At 35.5% G+C, this 16,433-nt stretch overlaps 1 protein-coding gene across 5 annotated transcripts in view; it reads left to right on the top strand.

Moving 5' to 3' along the window:
- The window catches only part of Ccdc88a (coiled-coil domain containing 88A), a 127,919-nt gene that overhangs the window by 88,615 nt on the left and 22,871 nt on the right, over positions 1-16,433 (top strand). For all 5 annotated transcript variants that reach the window (XM_031341618.1, XM_031341620.1, XM_031341619.1 and 2 more), the window contains exons 18-22: positions 7,089-7,253; positions 9,888-10,049; positions 11,512-11,789; positions 12,005-12,148; positions 15,246-15,432. In XM_031341618.1, coding sequence (XP_031197478.1) covers positions 7,089-7,253; positions 9,888-10,049; positions 11,512-11,789; positions 12,005-12,148; positions 15,246-15,432 — 936 coding nt within the window. The remainder of the gene's footprint in view (positions 1-7,088; positions 7,254-9,887; positions 10,050-11,511; positions 11,790-12,004; positions 12,149-15,245; positions 15,433-16,433) is intronic.

The raw sequence follows: 16,433 nt of genomic DNA, 5'->3' as shown, positions 1-16,433 counted from the left end.
CCTCGAACTCAGAAATCCGCCCGCCTCTGCCTCCCAAGTGCTAGGATTAAAGACATGCGCCACCACGCCCGGCCTGAGGTCTTTCTTTTCTACATATTGGTCCTGGGGATCAAACTCAGGTCATCCTGCTTGGCAGCAAACACTTTGAACTACCGAGCCATCTCACTAGTCTATGAGACTTATATTCTTACCAGGTTATAGTTCAAGGAAAATGTCAGATTCACATTGGAGTAGAAGAGAGCTGCCGTGGTTTTGAGACTTGATGCTTCATAGCAGTCATTAAGTCATATAACATCAAAGACATAAATTTAAATTTTCCAAAGTGTGCATACTGATTATAAGAGCTGCTACCTGTAGAGAAATCCAGTGATTCTGCTTTCTATTAGGTACTTAGTTTTCTATTCCACATATAGTCTTCTAATTATCGGTCTTTTTTGCTCCATAAGCATTATTGCATAATAATATACAATTCTAATTTTACTATACTTCTAGACTATATAAAGAGTTAATCAAATTTGAGTTTCTTCTGCAGAAAGAGAAGACTTTTTGTTTGCCACGTACCTACAGCATCTTTATTTTCATGGAACATACACTGGTTGAGAGTTCTGCATAGTTAGTTTAAGTAGTTATTAATCACCTTTGTGTCCTGAATTTTATACTGTTAGACAATGTGAGTGATAGTAATATCTTCATGAAGCTATTCAGCCAGAAAATTAGCAGGTTTGATCATGGGTTAGTTTGTGTGGTTTAAATCTAATTATCAGAGATATCAAATTTCCTCATTGTCTTTAACTTCAGCCACTTTGCATAACTGCTATAAACTTGCTTACTCCTTTATACTTTAATTCAAATGGAACTGTACTCTTTGAATACTGTATATTCAAAGAGGCATATAACTTGAAAATAGATTCTGAAAGTTAAAGATGAATAATATAAAGGCTAAGCTATGACATAGAAGTATAAAAGAGAATTTAAACCATCTAAAGGAAAGCAGAAAAACAGAGAACAGAGGACAGATTAGACAAATAATACGTAGTAAAAGGTACATTTTAAACCAAATCATGTACATAATTATATTTAGTAAAAAAAGATTAAACGTCTCATTCTAAAGTAGAGACGACTATATTCAATGGAAATACCACCTACAAGGAAGTTTGATGAAAGGCAATGTATTATTGTAACACTAATCAAAAGATTGCTATTAAATAGTTTTATAGCAGTGACATCAGCTAAAAATTATAAAATCATTCTAGCTTCATGATAAAGGAAGATTAAATGTTCTGACAATAGCTTCAAATTATGTCAATATTGATACAGTCACATGGAGTCACCTATCCACAATTAGAAAGGATTTCATATAAATCTCACATACAAAAAGAACTTTATTAAATAAAATGTTTATAGATGACCTACAATGAACATCATCCTTAATGGTAAAAGAGTATTTACTTTCAGAAGCAAAGCAGATCTCTATTTCTGTTATACATTGTATTGTTGGTCTTCACATATGAGAATAAAGGGGAGAAAATTCTGATTTCTTTTTTTAAATTTTGTTTTTATAGCCGGGTAGTGGTGGCGCATGCCTAAGTGCTCTTAACCACAGAGCCATTTCTTCAGCCCCAGAAATACAGAATGGAAAATATGAAATTTTATAAACTTCTGACATGATTGTTTTGGATGGGAATTCTAAAGAATTTGTGGAAAACTTTATAAAGTATGTTTTAACAAGTGCATTAGGTTACAGATCAGTACATAAAACTCAAAACATATTTGTATATATTAACAATGAAAAATCAGTTTAAAAGAAAAATACCACTTATAATACTGTAAAATACCATAAAGTACTTTAAAGAACTGCATTAATGAAATAGAATGTCTAACTTATTAAATGAAAATGAATACCTGAAACATTTTATATTGTTAATATGACAGATCTCAGGTTTGGGCATAATTCAGTAGTTCAGCACTTGTCCAGCATACACAAAGCCTAGATTCAATTCCTAGTACTAGAATAAATAAGCAGACCACAAATGAATCTGTTAATTCAGTGTAATCCCAAACATAATTCAAATTAGATTAGTAAATAAACTAGTTAGGTGATTACAAAATTTTTGGTATAGCCATTTTCAGAATATTAATTTTGATAATCTGTGAGTATGGGAGGTCTTTCCATCTATTAGAATCCTCGTCTCTTCTGTAAAGGTTTCTGGGTTTTGTTTTGTTTTGTTTTTGTTTGTTTGTTTGTTTTCAGAAACAGTGGTAAGTCAATCTCTGGGCACAACAACTAAAACCTAGTCTTGTAAGCCTTATTAAAATCCAATCCCACCTGTGGTGAATCCTTGTGGATCCGCCATGATAGCAAGAAACTCTAGCAGCTACATCTTACCCCTCTGCTGTCCCCATTCCAAAAGCTCTGTAAAAGTTTCTTTATAAAGGTCTTTACCTGCTTAGATTTTGTCCTCTCTTTTTCTTTGAGCTATTATAAATGGGAATGTTTTCCTTGTTTTTCAGAATGTTCATCACTAGTATACAGAAAAACTACTGATTTTTGGATCATGATTTTATATCTAGCTACTTCAGTAAAAGTTTCAGTCATATTTAAGCATGTTTGATGGAACCTCTAAGGTCTTTTCCAGTTAGGATCATATTATCAAAGATACAAATAGTTTGACTTGTTTTTCTGTTTGTTCTTTTCTATTGCTTTACCTTGCCTTAATGTTGTAGTAAAACATCAGGTCTAGATGTGTAACAGTGGGGAAGACAGACTCGCTCCATTCTAAGGCTAGAAGGAACGGGGTCAGTTTCTCCCTGGATAGGAGAATGTTGGTTATAGGTTTGTTGCACATAGCATATGTTATGTTGAGGTATGTGTTCGTATTCTGGTTTCTTCAGGGCTCTTATCATGACATGTTAAATTTTACTGGAAACCTTCTGAATCTAATGAGGGAATGCAGTGAGTTGTGTCTCAGAGTGTGTTTGTGTGTTGCATTATTTGATTTATTTGTTTGACTTGTATATTTCAAGCTATCCACACATCCCTGGAATGAAACCAACTTAATCATGTTGTCTGATTTTTAAATCACTTTTTAACTTCAACTCTATGTTTGTGTGTGGGTGTCAGTAGAGGGGGTTGCCTTACCTGGTGCTTGAGGAGACCAGAAGAGGGTGTTGAAACCCCTGGAACTGGAATTACAGGCCTGTGGTTGTTACTGACTCATCATGGGTGATGGGAAATGAGCTTGTATCCTCAGAAAGAACAGCAAGCTACTCTTAGTTACTGAGCCATTAATTTCTCCAGCTCCATGTCTGATGTTTTTAGAGAGAGAGTAGTTGAGTGCACTTCTGGTCTCCAAAGCCATGTGCACACATGTGTACACAAAATCTTTACACATACAGTTTTAATTATAATTAAAATCTGTACATAAAACTTGATTAAAAATTAGAAATAGCGCAGTGACCTTCAGATGGTAATTGAATAAGGAAATTTTGGTACATCCATATACTAAAAGATAGTACAAAAGTAGAAAAGAGAAAAATTACTGATTCATTTAACATATTAGTAAAGCTTAAAAATATGCTCAGAAAAATGAAACATAAAAAAGATTATACTGTACAATTTCATTTATATGAAATTTTAGAGCATGCAAAACTAAACTTTAGTGAAAAAAAGCAAAACGATGTCTTGTAAGCAGTAGTCCTTCCAGAGTATTAGAGATACTCTGATCATATTGATAAGTTATATGGTTACATGTGTTATCATAATATATATAAGTTATCATATTATATATATTATTCTAAAAAATAGTTCAAAAATCTCTTATATTCAGTGCATTAGTAACTATATATAGACTATACTTCCATTCTAAAAGATTATATTATCTTTTATAATCACTAAAATTTTGAATTTACAGTATAATTTACAATAATATTTTAAATTGCTTTAAACTCTAACTTTTTTATGGTGGCATGTATCTTTATTTGATTTGATCTGATTTTTATTCTTTTTTAATCTTTTGTTACAATCTGGTTGTTATCCCCCTCTGACAATTCCTCATCCCATTCCTCCCTGCCCCTGTCTCCTAGAGGATGTCCTCACACCACCCTGGGACCTCAAGTCTCTTGAGGGTTAGGTGCATCTTCTCTCACTGAGGCCAGACCAGGCAGTCCTCTGCTGTATATGTGTCTGGGGCCTCTTATCAACCAGTGTATGCTGCCTGGTTGGTGGCTCTGTGTCTGAGAGGTCTCTAGGGTCTAGGTTAATGGAGACTGCTGGTCTTCCTATGAGGTTGCCTTCCTCCTCAGCTTCTTCCTGCCTTTTCCTATTTCAACCACAGGGATCCCCAGTTTCTGTCCACTGGGGGTTAGGGAACAGGAGTGAAGCCCTGAGGGCCAGCAGAAAGAATGAAAACTGGCAACCTTGGGAGGTGGGGGAACACCCTCCAGAATGTACCAGAGACCTGGGAGGTGAGAGAGGCCCGGAACTGAAAGGGAGGGACCTTAGATCAAATGCTCAACAGTGGGCAGAAGAACTTGCAGAGCCCACCTCCAGTAGAAAGACAAGTAGAGGTATGGGGTCACTTAAAGATTTATTTATTTATTATGTATACAGCATTTTGCCTGCATGTATCCTGCAGGCCAGAAGAGGACACCAGATCTCATAGATGGTTGTGAGCCACCATGTGGTTGCTGGGAATTGAACTCAGGACCTCTGGAAGAACAGACAGTGCTCTCAACCTCTGAGCCATCTCTCCAGCCCCTGGTATGGGGTCACTTAACTTAATGGATTTTAAATTTTAAATTGATTTTACATGGCTTTGTTGGAGTGACTATTTATTTTGACTCAAACTTTATTCATTTCTTGTGAGTATATGGAGATTTTTATTAATGATATATAAGCTAAAGGTACACTTGAAGAAACGATAAATCAGAAGCCTTGAATTTTATTTCCAACTCTCCAATTTTTGGTTGTCATTTTCCAGTCTTGTTATCAAATGCAGTTGAACTCTTCTTGCCAAACAAACACAGAATAGTACATGCCAGACCTAACATTCTCTCATGTCAATTCTCTTTAACATTGCATGTAACCACAGCTTTCGTGGGCGTAGAAAAAAAGACTGTATGAAAAGATAAGAGTATCCCAGAACACCATTAGAGCATTGGCCAAACTTTCCATCTTGGCTTTTCTTTTTTTACATTTTTTCTTTTACAATTTTGTAACTCACTAGTAATACTCTTCCAGAGACCCTGGATTCAGTTCCCAGCATCCACATGGTGACTCACAACTGTCCATAATTTCAGTTCCAGAGATCCTTTTCTGTCCTCGGCAGGTACTGCACACACATGGTACTCATGAGGCAAAATATTCACACACAGACTCTTTGTTTTTTTAATCTTAAAATTCTTTAAAAAAAAAAAAAATCTAATTACAAAAAAGTGTTAAATTTGGCAGTTTTGATGTTAGAAGATGACCAAGTTTTTCTTTTTTCTTTTTGTTTTCTTTTTTTATTAGATATTGTCTTTATTTACATGTCATATGATTTCTCCTTTTCCAGTTTCCCCTCCAAAAAAAGAAAAACAAAACAAAACAAAGAAACAACAAGAAAACAACAAGAACAAACCCCTGTTGCCTCTCCCCACCTCCCCTCCCGCCCCCGTCCCTGTTTGCCACCCCACCCTCTCCCACTTATTGGCCCTGGCATTCCTCTATACTGGGGCACAGAACCTTCACAGGGCCAAGGGCCTCTCCTCCCATTGATGATTTTTCATATTAGTAACAGTTAAAGTTTATGTATTAGTCTTTTCTGGTGTTATTGCAACCTACTGTAAGTCAGCTTGAGACCCAGTGTTAAGGTAACTGAGTAATCTTAACACTTACCAGGCCTCGGAAAGGTTTTTCTTGACCAAGGAGTTAAAGGGTAGCCTGGGGCTACATGAGACCTTGTCTCAAAACAATAAACAAAAAAATCAACTAAAAACTAAAAACTTCCTGTACAAGATATATCCTTGAATTACTTATTACACTATAAACTACACTAATGTGAATCAAGAGCTAAATTAATGTCATATTTTATTAACATAGTTAATTCTAGGTAATACATTCTTAGAAAGTAAGATTCCTAAAGATTGTCAACTTTAGTTTAGGAATCTTTTAAAGCTAATGTTAGCATATGCCAAATATTTATTTGCTGTTTATATAGGGATTTCTAAATAGGTTCAAGGTTGCTCTAAAAGTAGTTGTTAATATTAGGTATTTTATCAGTGTCTGGTTAATCTTTATTAAGGGCTATTTTCTTCTTTGTTGTTACTTTATTATCTTTTATAGTTTAATCTTGATCATATTTTATTAATAGGCATTAATTGTTCATATGAATGGAATTTGGTATAATGTTTCTCTATGTGCATATAACCCAAAAATCTGTCCAGATTGCTTAAAAAATGCTGCTTAGGTCCATTTTCTTTTTTGGGGGGGCGGGGGTTGAGACAGGGTTTCTCTGTGTAGCCCCGGCTGTCCTGGAAGTCACTCTGCAGACCAGGCTGGCCTCAAACTCAGAAATCCACCTGCCTCTGCCTCCCAAGTCCTGGGATTAAAGGCTTGTGCCACCAATGCCCGGCTTAGGTCCATTTTCATTACAAACAACAGCAAAGCATATTGAACTTTCTCTCCAGCCCCAAAATTTGCATTTCAAAGAGCTTTTGATCACATTAATGGTAATCAACACGTTTATCCCATTTTTTTAAGTTTTATTACATTATAATGAGAAAAGTTACATGGTTTCAATTTATCTGAATTTGTTAACATTTAGAAACATATTTTAAGTAAATAGAATTAAATCACATTCTTGTTTTCCTGTTGTACACCAACTCCTCCCAGAGACCCCCTTCAATACCTACAATATCTTTTTTTGTCATATTCTTTAAAATTTATAAAATATTATAACAATGAGTATTTTAAAAGCTGTTTGATATGTTTATCCCATTTTAAATACAGTATCATATTCACTGGACCAATACAGACCCAGAGTAACTGAGAAATAGAGAAATCTAGGTGATTTGTTTTCATTCCATTAAAATATTTTAAACAATTTTAGGTGAAAAAAAATTATGAAGCTCTCAAACAGAGACAAGATGAGGAAAGAATGGTACAGAGTGCCCTTCCAATCTCTGGAGAAGACGACAAATGGGGACGAGAAAGTCAAGAAGCGACTAGAGAGCTCCTAAAAGTTAAAGACAGGTTAATTGAAGTAGAAAGAAATGTAAGTATGTAAAATTTTTAGTAGGAACAAAATTCTTCAAAAATATAGAACTGTTGGTTATATTTACCTTTGATAATTTTATTTTACACTTTCTTGTCTAGTTTATCATATAAAAGAGACAGATCTAGATTTAGTATGCTTTGCTCCTTACCTTCTTATAAGCCAATCACAAACTTAATGAACACTCCCACCCATCATGTCTGCAAAACCAGTGTCATGTGGGCATGCTATCAAGTTCTTGTGCCAGCTTAAGGTGTCACCCATAAGGTTATACTTAGTGTTTGTGGACTTTCCAGGCTGACTGGGGAGAAAGACTTCCTATCTTGGTTGTTTTTTACCAGGGAACCCCTTTGGTGGTTTTTCACAGTTTAAGCTCTCTCCTTTGAGATCATTACCAATTTTCCCAAAACGGAGTCTGCTGGGTGGAGTCTAGTACTCAGGTCACCTTTGATGTCCCACTGAAGAGCACAAGACTTCTCTTTAATGGTGCCAATCTCCTTAATAATTATGGCTGCTGTCTTAGATCTGGTCTTATCTGTAACTTTACACCCTCTCCTTGTTGTCAACTCCTTTTTTCTATCTTTGTTCTGCTTATTTTTCTTTCAAATTGTAGACAAAATAAAATCAGTAAGCAGTAACCATGACACTGTGATGGCTATCTTGTGAGATTTCCTCCACCAAAGCAATTAGTCCATGACTTTTAAGTTCAATGTCCCATTACATGGGCGGAATATAACCAGGTTGTATACCACAATACAATACAAATGGCATTTAGTTCTCCATACTTATTTTTCCACTGCCTTTGTTCTTCCAAAATCTAACCAGATTGTCCCTTGCTTATGTCATCCTAGCACTTTTCAACATGGCCAGATTATCACAACAGTCTCAGTTCCTCATAATAATATTCTCTATTAGTTACAAAGATACCTATCAGAAGCAACTTATAAGGAAAGGAAAGATAGGTTCACAATTCAAGGATACAGTCTACTAAGGCAGAGTGACAAAGGAGCCTTAGGCACTACTCCTATTGCATCTGCAAGTCAGAAAGCACAGAATTAGTGTTATCCAGCACACCTCATCTTTATTCAGCCTGTACACCAACCAGTCCATGTCATGGTACTACACACATCAGTTAACCCAATCTAGAACTCCCTCATGGACATGCCCAGTATTTTATCTCCTAGACTGCCTAGATCCTGTCAACTTGACATTTAATTTTATCCATTACAGTATATCTGAAGTGGCTTGGCTATATGGTAAGTTCAAGATCAAGTCTGGACTATGTGATATCCTGTATCAAAACAGCATGTGTGTGTTTCAACACAGCAGTATTCCATGTTTTTCATCCTTTCAACAAATGATTTTTAAAGAGAGAAGAGTCTAATCATCAATCTTAGCTTCTGTGTGTGTTTACTAGTTGCTATTTTTGTTGTTGTTTGAGACAAGTTCTCCACTTATAGCTCAGACTGACTTAAAACTCACAGCCCTTTCTCCTCTTGTGTCTCCAATGGCTGATGCTTTAGCTTGTTTTCTCAGCTTTGATTTTTTGGGGGGGGGGGTTGTTTTTTCTTTTTTTTTTTTTTTGTTTTTTGAGACAGGGTTTCTCTGTGTAGCCCTGGCTGTCCTGGAACTCACTCTATAGACCAGGCTGACCTCAAACGCAGAAATCTGCCTGCCTCTGCCTCCCAAGTGCTGGGATTAAAGGCGTGTGCCACCACGCCCAGCCAGCTTTCATTTTTATGGGGTCAAATCATAATCTCTGTTTTATACATTGTTGTATTGTTTATATGATATAAAAATAAAGGTATCTTTGTCTTCTATTAAAGATACAACAAAAAATTGTGATTTATTTGTATCATTTTTCTAGTTACTCATTACTTCATAGAAAGTGGTTGGCCCAATTAGAGTTATTTTATATTTTGAAATTTTATTTCTAATATTTAGTTATGCTTTTTAGTACAAATTTAGATTTTATAAAATATAATTTATAAGTAATTAATCTTAAATGTGCAAAATTCATGCCTCACATTTTAATGCCCATGACTAGTGTAGATGAAAATATGGCTATATATATTAGAAAAATTGAAAAGGATAAAATTTTTGGATAAACTTCAAGTCTTCATAGATGAAATAGAGTCTTAGTTTTATACCATGAAAACAAAAGCAAAAAGACAAATACAAAAGCTGTAATATCTGTTAGGTCTCTTATGAGCTATGTTTTGTAATAGATGACTAAAATTACTTGTGTAATTTTGCTTCTCTTCCAAATGTTGTTTTGAAAGTACATATTTTCCCCCTGTGCTCAGAATCACCATTCACCTATGTATACATTGAAAGGGTACACCTTTTTAATTGATATAACCTAGGCAAGCATTCTACCACTAACCTGTACCTTCAGCAAAGAAAGTATTTTATTTCAGAACATTATAAAGCAGACAGAACACAGGCACAATAGTATTTTAAGGTTATAGCAGTATTGCAGTCTTTTATAATGGATTAAATATTTGCAACTTTGTGATTGAGGGGGAAGATTTTTTTAAGATTGTTTAAGATCATTTTATTAAATACCATTATCTGTTAAAGAAAATATCTTAATGTTTATTTTTAATAAGTGTATCTTTTTCTTGTTTTAAGAATGCTACGCTGCAAGCAGAGAAGCAAGCACTGAAAACTCAACTAAAGCAACTTGAAACACAAAATAATAATTTGCAAGCTCAGATTCTTGCACTGCAGAGGCAGACAGTGTCGTTGCAGGAGCAGAATACCACTCTTCAGACACAGAATGCCAAACTTCAGGTTGTACCAAACACTTTAGTTATATGCTGTTACAGTAAGGGAGGCTACGAATGTAAACAATCCTTAGTCCCTCATAATTTAATAATGGAAGATAGATTGAAATATTTTCATTTGCTTCTGTGCCACATTAGATAATGTGAGCATTTTTTAAATGTCAAAGCCTACATAAATTATTAAATTCACTCCAGTAGAAGTGAAGATGATCTTATATTTTGTTTTGAATCTTTTCTATTCTTTTAACAAGTTGACCCCTTGTTTTAGAGTATAATTGTAACACAATATTTCTTATTCCATTCTTAAAACATTCTTAGAAGTTTAATTATTGAAGTGTATATGCTTGGTCTTCATGTGAGTCTTGAACAAATGGAGTGGAGCCTATCCAAAAGCTGTTGCCTTTACATAGGATATGTTCTTCTAGTGGGCTGCCGTGTCTTGCCTCAGTGGGAGAAGAAGCACTTAGCCTTGCAGAGACTTGAAGTGCCAGGATGGAGGGATGCCTGGGGGATGAGGGGGGAGCATCCGCTCAGAGAAGGGGAAGGGGGGTTTGGGGGATGGGTAATGGAAAAGAGTGACCAGGAGGCAGGCAGTGAGTGGAATATAAAAAGAAAAAAATTAAAATTAAATTTTGAAAAAAGAGAGAGAAAGAAACGCATACAACATAGAAATTTTGCCTTTAGATCTTGCTGAAATCATTTGATGCAATCGAAAGCATTTGTCTTCAGCTTGGCAGTGGCAGTTCACACAGAACAGTCCAGATGGAAAAGAGAAGAGACTGATTCCTTCTTTTACAGTTCTCTTTTTTTCCAAGTGGCAAAGTAAATGCTAATGTAGACTCCAGAGAGATCTTCCAAAAATAGTTTTTCAGGTCTAAAAATAGTTAAACAGGTAATCTTAATTCTTTGGGATTATTCAAGTTAACATTATAACTTTTTGTTAAAAAGAGCAACACATGGATTGGGGAGATACCTAGCTCAGTCAATACCAAGCAGAAGGATCTGAGTTGAGTCAGGTCACAAAAGAAGCCAGTCATGGTGGCAAATGCCTGTGATTCCAACACTGAGAAGCACAGACAAGTGAATCCCTGCAGCTCATTTACTAGCCAGCCTTGCCTAATGGTAAGTTCTAGGCTAGGAAGAGACATTATTAAAAAAAAAAAAGAAGGTCTAGCAAGATGCCTGTCAGCAGTCCAGGATTGTTGCTGCTAAGCCTGGTGACTGGAATTTAGTCCTTGCAGTCTATACAGGACAAGCATGGAAGTACATCGGGCACTTGTCCTCTGGCTTCCACACTCATGCTACCACAGACACGAACTCTCTTTTGCAGTCACTCTCACGAGCTTACTTAGTAATTTGAACTAGAGATATGCCTGTCTCTTTTTTTTTAAATGCTGGGATTAAAGATATACATCACCATCTCTGGCAACTTTTTCCTAAGCCTGTTAATAATAGACACATTCTTACAGGTTGAAAATTCTACCCTTAATTCACAAAGTACTTCACTTATGAACCAGAATGCACAGCTTCTAATCCAGCAGTCTTCCTTAGAAAATGAAAATGAATCTATAATGAAAGAGCGAGAAGACTTGAAATCTCTTTATGATGCTCTGGTAAAAGATCATGAAAAGCTGGAACTTCTTCATGAACGGCAAGCTTCAGAGTATGAATCTCTGATTTCTAAACATGGTACCCTAAAGTCTGCTCACAAAAATCTTGAAGTGGAACATAAAGACCTTGAAGACCGGTAACTTTTATCTTACTGTGTTAATTTAAAACAAATTTTCTTTGGATAGAATAACAAATTTTATATATTAGACCCATCTATGAGAATTTATATAAATTTACTTTTGGTGTTTGTTAAGAAATTACTCGTTTCTTTCTTTTTTAAAATATTTTCTTTGTTAGAACTATTATACACCAAATACCTAACTCATACACCAAATTCTTTCTTTCTCCCAGTTACAATCAGTTATTAAAACAGAAAGGACAATTGGAAGATTTGGAAAAAATGATCAAAATGGAACAAGAAAAAATGCTACTTGAAAGCAAAAACCACGAAATGGTAGCTGCAGAGTACAAGAAGCTGTGTGGTGAAAATGATAGGTAATGATGCATGTTCATGTATTTTCATTTTCATGCCTTATCTGTGTGTGTGTGTGTGTGTGTGTGTGTGTTTAATAGCATTCACAATTTAGACTTACCAAGGAATTACTCTTAATGTTATTTTGTTTTTTTAGGAGCAGACATTTCATTGACTGGGCCATCTTCCCAGCCCAGTATATGCATGTTTGTGTGTATAGGTGCACATGTACACAACTCAACTTTTTAATTATCTTGCCCTTTTCTTTTGTGAAAGGCCCTAAATCACTAAAGCCATCTTCATCTTGATACTTTGCAGTTTTGAATTTAGTTTTCTGAAGTTATTATAACTAGATATTCTGTTCTGAGGATGTTGAATTCAGTAAGCACAGTACATTGCCAAAATAGTCTATGGTTTATAAAGGGGATGCTGCATTGACAGTACGAGCACTTGAAGACCATATTGTGACAAGTTATAGGATAGAAAGGAAGGGTTACTCTATTACATATCAAACTTTGGAGAAGATATTTACTATAAAGGTCTCATCTTGTAGCCGACCATTGCTGGCATTTTAAAAATAGCTAGAATAGTTCATTGACTTCAGTTGGGCTTCCCAGGCATCAAACTGTACACTTCTATGGAGCCTCCAGAAGAACAACTTGGCCAAAATGAAAAAAAAAAAAAATCCAGTACATTTTGACCAAAATAACATCCCAGGCTTGGAATGAGTTTTCTTTGTCTCTGGCCTGTTCCTTCCCAGCATTTATTTATTAATGTATGTCTCCTACGACAAGAATAAGCTAAAGTAAAAAGCAAGAGCTTTTTACACATATATGCACACATGCATATATGGTCTTATCTGAAGACTGATAATTCTGAATTGCCTGTTTAGTCAGATAATACCAAAGTTTCTTCTTAGACTATGTTGTCTTGGCCTCTTCTGTTCACTGCATTAATTTGGCACTTTTGTTTTAAAGGATGGTATTTTTAGAAATAGAGAACTTGGGCTGGAGAGATGGCTCAGCAGTTAAGAGCACTGACTGCTCTTCCAATAATCCAACCACATGTTGGCTCATAACAATCCATAATAAGATCTGATGCCCTCTTCTGGGGTGTCTGAAGACATCTATAGTGTACTTACATATAATAATAAATACATCTTTAAAAAAATAAACTTATTTTAACACTTTTTTTTAGGAGGTTTTTGGTTTGAGTGTGTATGTGAGGATATAGGTGTTTACTTGTTTGTGTGCAAATGTGTGTGAACATGGAAGTAAGAGGTTGACATTGAATGTCCAAGCCTGTACTTCATTTTTTTCATTTTCCTATGTGTGTGTGTGTGTGTGTGTGTGTGTGTGTGTGTCTGTCTGTCTGTCTGTCTGTCTTGTCTGTCTGTAGTGCGTACATGTTGGAGAGTGTGTTGTGCATGTTGTATGTGCATGTGGTATGCATATTTGCATGAGTGAGAGGCATATGTGGGAGTGCATCTGGAGGTCCAAGGTTGATAATTGAAAATCATACTTTAATACTCTTCCTAAGACGGGCAGTGGTGGCTCACGCCTTTAATCCCAGCACTTGGGAGGCAGAGGCAGACAGGCCAACTTGGTCTTCATAGTGAGTTCCAGGACAGCCAGGGCTATACAGAGAAACCCTGTCTTGGAAAACAAGCAAACAAACAAACAAAAAAACTGAAAAGCAAAAAACAAACAAACAAACAAAATACTCTTCCACCTAACTTATTGAAGCAAGATCTCTCAAGTCAAAACCAGGTCATTGATTGGCTCACTTTACTGACAGCCATCTCACTAACTCATTTTAACATTTGTGATAAATTAGAAGACTTCATGTACTGTCTCTCTCTGATACTCATTTCTTGTGAAGTAGCCAATGAGAATTTTTTTATTGTTATAATTGTTAATATATACTAGGTAGCTACATGAGTGATAATGTTTTTTTGTTCATGAATTTTTACCTATTTGTAGTATATTTGCCAGATATGTGAGGGGGGGTTCCATTTTTTCACTGCTTTTGATTTTTAAAAAGATTAGATTGCTCAGAATTTTTATTAAGTTGAGTTGAGTTCTTTGAAGAATTAATTGAATGAACTATTTTAGGTATTGTAACAAAGACCACCTAGACAAGAGTTTGCTTTGTTTATTATGTTTCTTTTGTGGGCTCCTAATATTAACAATATAAGATAAGCTTGGCAGATTACATCCAGTTTTATGGGCCAGATCCAGCCAACAGCCTGTGGCATGACAGCTCCTAAACTAATACAAGTCAATTATTTTGAAGTTAGTAGGGTGGGGGGAAAGTAGCCTGCTACAGGAAATGCATGTGGCCTATCATGTCCTATTTTCTCTCTGGCTTTAAAAAAACAAGTGTCAATATCTGTCCTTGAAAATCAGTTAAGTCTTACTTTGAAAGTAAATTGTGAGAAGAAAGAGAAGTAGGTATAGTTTGATAATAATTTACAACAGCTGCAAAAGCTACATATGTATAATTTAGCTGATGCCCATGTTTCTCAAGTTTTAGCCAGCACATTGGTGTAGTACTTAGTACCAGGTTGATTGATTCACTTACTTTGAGCTTTGTTTATATTTAATTTAGAATGTGAAATTTCCATGTGTCTCAGTTATAGTTTTCATTTCTGTGAAGAAATCCCATGACCAAGGCAACTCTTATAAAGGACATTTAATTGGAGCTGGCTTACAGGTTCAGAAATTCAATCCATTATCAAGGCAGGAACATGGCAGCTGGAGAAGGAGCTAAGAGTTCTACATCGTCATCAAAAGGAAGCCAGGAGCAGACTGTCTTCCTGGCGACTAGAATGAGGGTCTCAAAGCCCACTCCCACAGTGACACACCTACTCCAACAAGGCCACACCTCCTAATAGTGCCACTCCCTGGGCCAAGCACAAATCACCACACCATGAAATTATAATTTAATTGGTTGTTTTTTTCTTTTTCCTTTTAATTAAATGATTTTTGTAGAAAAACTGATTATTGATCAGAGGCTGGAAAAATAATTTTATATTCTCTAAATATGTCTCAATGTTATTAAAAGAATTTTTACATCGTGAGCACTATTAAAATATTTCTTAATGATTTCTAATTGTAGGTTAAATCATACATACAGTCAGCTTTTAAAAGAGACTGAGATTTTACAAACGGACCATAAAAATTTGAAAAGTGTCCTAAATAATTCTAAGTTGGAACAAACAAGATTAGAAGCTGAATTTTCAAAGCTGAAGGAGCAGTATCAGCAGCTAGATATCACATCTACCAAGCTAAATAACCAGTGTGAGGTGAGTGTCAACAAACTTAATCACTGCTTCTTCCTTTAGATCAAGACATGCCTAAAATGTAATATTCATATCACAGTGGCAATCTTAGAGTATAGACTTCCTGGTATATGTGAAAGAATTGGCCACACACAATTTAAAATCACAAGTAATTAAGAAAAACTATATTTATTTCATCCTTTGTCATTAATCATTTAAACTTATATGTCCAGATGTGTTTTGTTTATTGAAAACTGTTTTTTGAATCTGTAGCATGAAATTATAAATGAGCAGGATGGAACATTAGTTTGTAAGCATATATATTTAAATACCCAACAGAGCTCAGAAGGTTCATGGCATTCATTCTAGCTATGATTTGTAAAAGTCTAAATATATTTATATAGTCAGGATTTTTCTAGAAAGATAGAGTAAGGAACATGATACTAAATCAAGTCCTTATAAAAAAGCAAAATAATTGGATAAAACCGTATAAAAAAAGAAAGACTCTAGAACTCAAACAATTGCATACTGAAAACCAGGATACCTTTTATTAAAGGGAAATCTTACTCGTTTACTACTTGGCTACAGGAGGTTTCCTTACCTTGTGGTTTCTCTGCTTTGCTATTCTTTTCTCCTTCCTTCCTTCACGCTGACTTGATCTGGAGCAAGAGGGTGGAGAAAGAGAAGAGAATTAAGCACAGTTTTTCTTCTATTTTGTGTGTATGGGAGTTTTGCCCTATATGTGTGGTGCCTGCAAAAGCCAGAAGACATGAAATTACCTGATAGTTGTGAGCCACCAGCTGAGTATTAGAAAGGAAACCTGGACTCTGTTGAGCCATCTCTCCAGCCCCCATTTTTTTACAAATCTGCCACATAATATTAATTTAGCAAACTTGTACAATGTTGATAGTTGCTGCGTAAAAATGGTTGCTTATATAAATTCAGAATAAATAGCCATTCTTAAGCCGGGCGTGGTGGCGCACGCCTTTAATCCCAGCACTTGGGAGGCAGAGGCAGGTGGATTT

This window comes from Mastomys coucha, unplaced genomic scaffold (assembly GCF_008632895.1).
Source record: "Mastomys coucha isolate ucsf_1 unplaced genomic scaffold, UCSF_Mcou_1 pScaffold22, whole genome shotgun sequence".
NCBI lineage: Eukaryota > Metazoa > Chordata > Mammalia > Rodentia > Muridae > Mastomys > Mastomys coucha.
Note: the sequence above shows the minus strand (reverse complement) of the source record. Positions and strands in the feature narration are given on the sequence as shown.